Genomic DNA, 2,012 nt, shown 5'->3' with positions numbered 1-2,012 from the left:
TAATTTATTCTATTTTCATTTTCATTTGTCGATAATATATATCATTATATTAACGCATAAAAAGTAAACGAGTTGTGGAGGCCAGGGTGAAAGATAAAAAGAAACCTACTGAAGATTTTATAGTCTTGGATAAAAAATGAACATAAATAAAAGATGCCTTGCTTGTCTATTATATTTTATGTTCTCAAATCATTATGATGTTTGATTTGATTTCTATCTATTGTGATTTGCATTATTAGAACCCAGAGCAAGAAATGAGTTCCTCAGATTCAAGGGATGATAAAAAAGGTTCGCAACATAATGATGAAGCAACAAATGAAGAAGACAAAACCATGAAGAAACCAGACAAGATTATTCAGTGTCCAAGATGCAAGAGCATGGACACAAAATTCTGTTACTTCAACAACTACAACGTCAACCAACCGCGCCATTTCTGCAAGAACTGCCAGCGCTACTGGACAGCCGGCGGAACAATGAGGAATGTCCCCGTTGGCGCCGGCAGAAGGAAGCACAAGCACTTGGCTTCACAGTTCCGCAGTGTCCTAGTAGCCGCGGCTGCAGCCGCGGCCACCCGAGTTCCAGAATTCACAAACTCATCGTCAAAAAATAATAATAGTGACAATGCTAGTGGTACCGTGTTGGAATTTGGTCAGGAAAGAGGAATTGTGAATGAAAATTCGTCTATCATTTATTGTACTGAATCTGAGGAGGAATCATTATCGTTGTGTACTAACAATAATAATGAATCTTCTTCAGAAAACAACAACAACGCATCAAAATTGTTGCAATGTTACCCTGTTCCTCCATGGGTTATGCCTTGGAACAATGTTGTTCCACAACATGGTCCAAATTCAATTCAATGGTGTCCAACACCAATGGTGGCAGCAGCAACAATTCCTGTTCATCTTGTTCCAGGGCCATACTGGGGTGGAACACCTATGTGGGTCGCACCTGGACCTGCACCGGGGAATGTGTCAATAGGATCCAATCATAGCCGTTCATCGCCTTCTTCGTCCACTAGTAATAACAATAGCTGCTATTCCGGCAACGGGAATTCTCCAATACTTGGCAAGCATAGTAGAGATCACAGTACTGTTTTCATTGATGAACAGAAATCAAGTAAATGTTTCTTGGTTCCGAAGATTCCGAGAATTGATGAGCCAAATAATAGTGAGGCTTCAGTAAGTCCTATTTGGGCTACATTGGCATGATACATGATAACATTGCTAAGGAGCAATTAATGTATATGATCATCAAATGTTGATATTTTGGAGAAAATAGAAACTAAAGGCAAAGAGAGTTTATTCCATGGGACTGAAATCTTAGAAGCCAATTAATCCAGCACCTATTTCTCGTGCTCACACGTTATTACACGAGAGCTTATAATTAAAGAGTTGTGTTATACGTGTATATATACTCATGTTAGTTTATACTTTATCTGCTACTAAATTGCAGGTGTAATCATTTATACACAATTTAAATATGTTTTACATTTTGGAAGGGCAGGTAATTTTTATATTTTTTGGCCAGCACTTAACCATCAAAATAAAAGTGAGTGATTTTTCACCATTAAATATAATCTCACACTATTAAAAATACTATTGATGGCCAATTGATAATTACAAAACATCAAAATTACTGACCCCTAGCATTCTTCTTACATTTTATTCAATGGTGGATGAAATATGAGTTACCATAGTATTTTACACATATTATATACGTAATTGTATTTGTTTTTTCAATGANTAAATTTTATTAATCCAAAAAACTATATTTGAATCGGACAGATATACAATAGAAAAAAGATAAATAATTTTCATGACGTTAAAAATAATTATTTTTATATAGATAAAAGTACACATAAATTTTCATACAATAAACAAATGAATCATATACACACATAAATATCACGTTCTGTTAGTCATTTTCATTTTTTTATCATCTCTTTAATATTTTAGTTAGTATTAGCTGATAGCTAGCGGGTTATTTGCCAAAGTGGTATTATGCATGGT

At 35.0% G+C, this 2,012-nt stretch overlaps 1 protein-coding gene across 1 annotated transcript in view; it reads left to right on the top strand.

Annotated features, from left to right (window-relative positions):
* Positions 1 to 1,659, top strand: part of LOC107648329 (cyclic dof factor 3-like) — a 3,217-nt gene extending 1,558 nt beyond the window's left edge. Inside the window, exon 2 of the mRNA XM_016352236.2 lies at positions 240 to 1,659. Coding sequence (XP_016207722.1) covers positions 240 to 1,211 — 972 coding nt within the window. The 3' untranslated portion in view covers positions 1,212 to 1,659. The remainder of the gene's footprint in view (positions 1 to 239) is intronic.

The sequence above is a fragment of the Arachis ipaensis genome, chromosome B06 (genome assembly GCF_000816755.2).
Source record: "Arachis ipaensis cultivar K30076 chromosome B06, Araip1.1, whole genome shotgun sequence".
Lineage (NCBI taxonomy): Eukaryota > Viridiplantae > Streptophyta > Magnoliopsida > Fabales > Fabaceae > Arachis > Arachis ipaensis.
The sequence above is the reverse complement of the archived record's forward strand: the minus strand, read 5'-3'. Positions and strand labels throughout refer to the sequence as shown.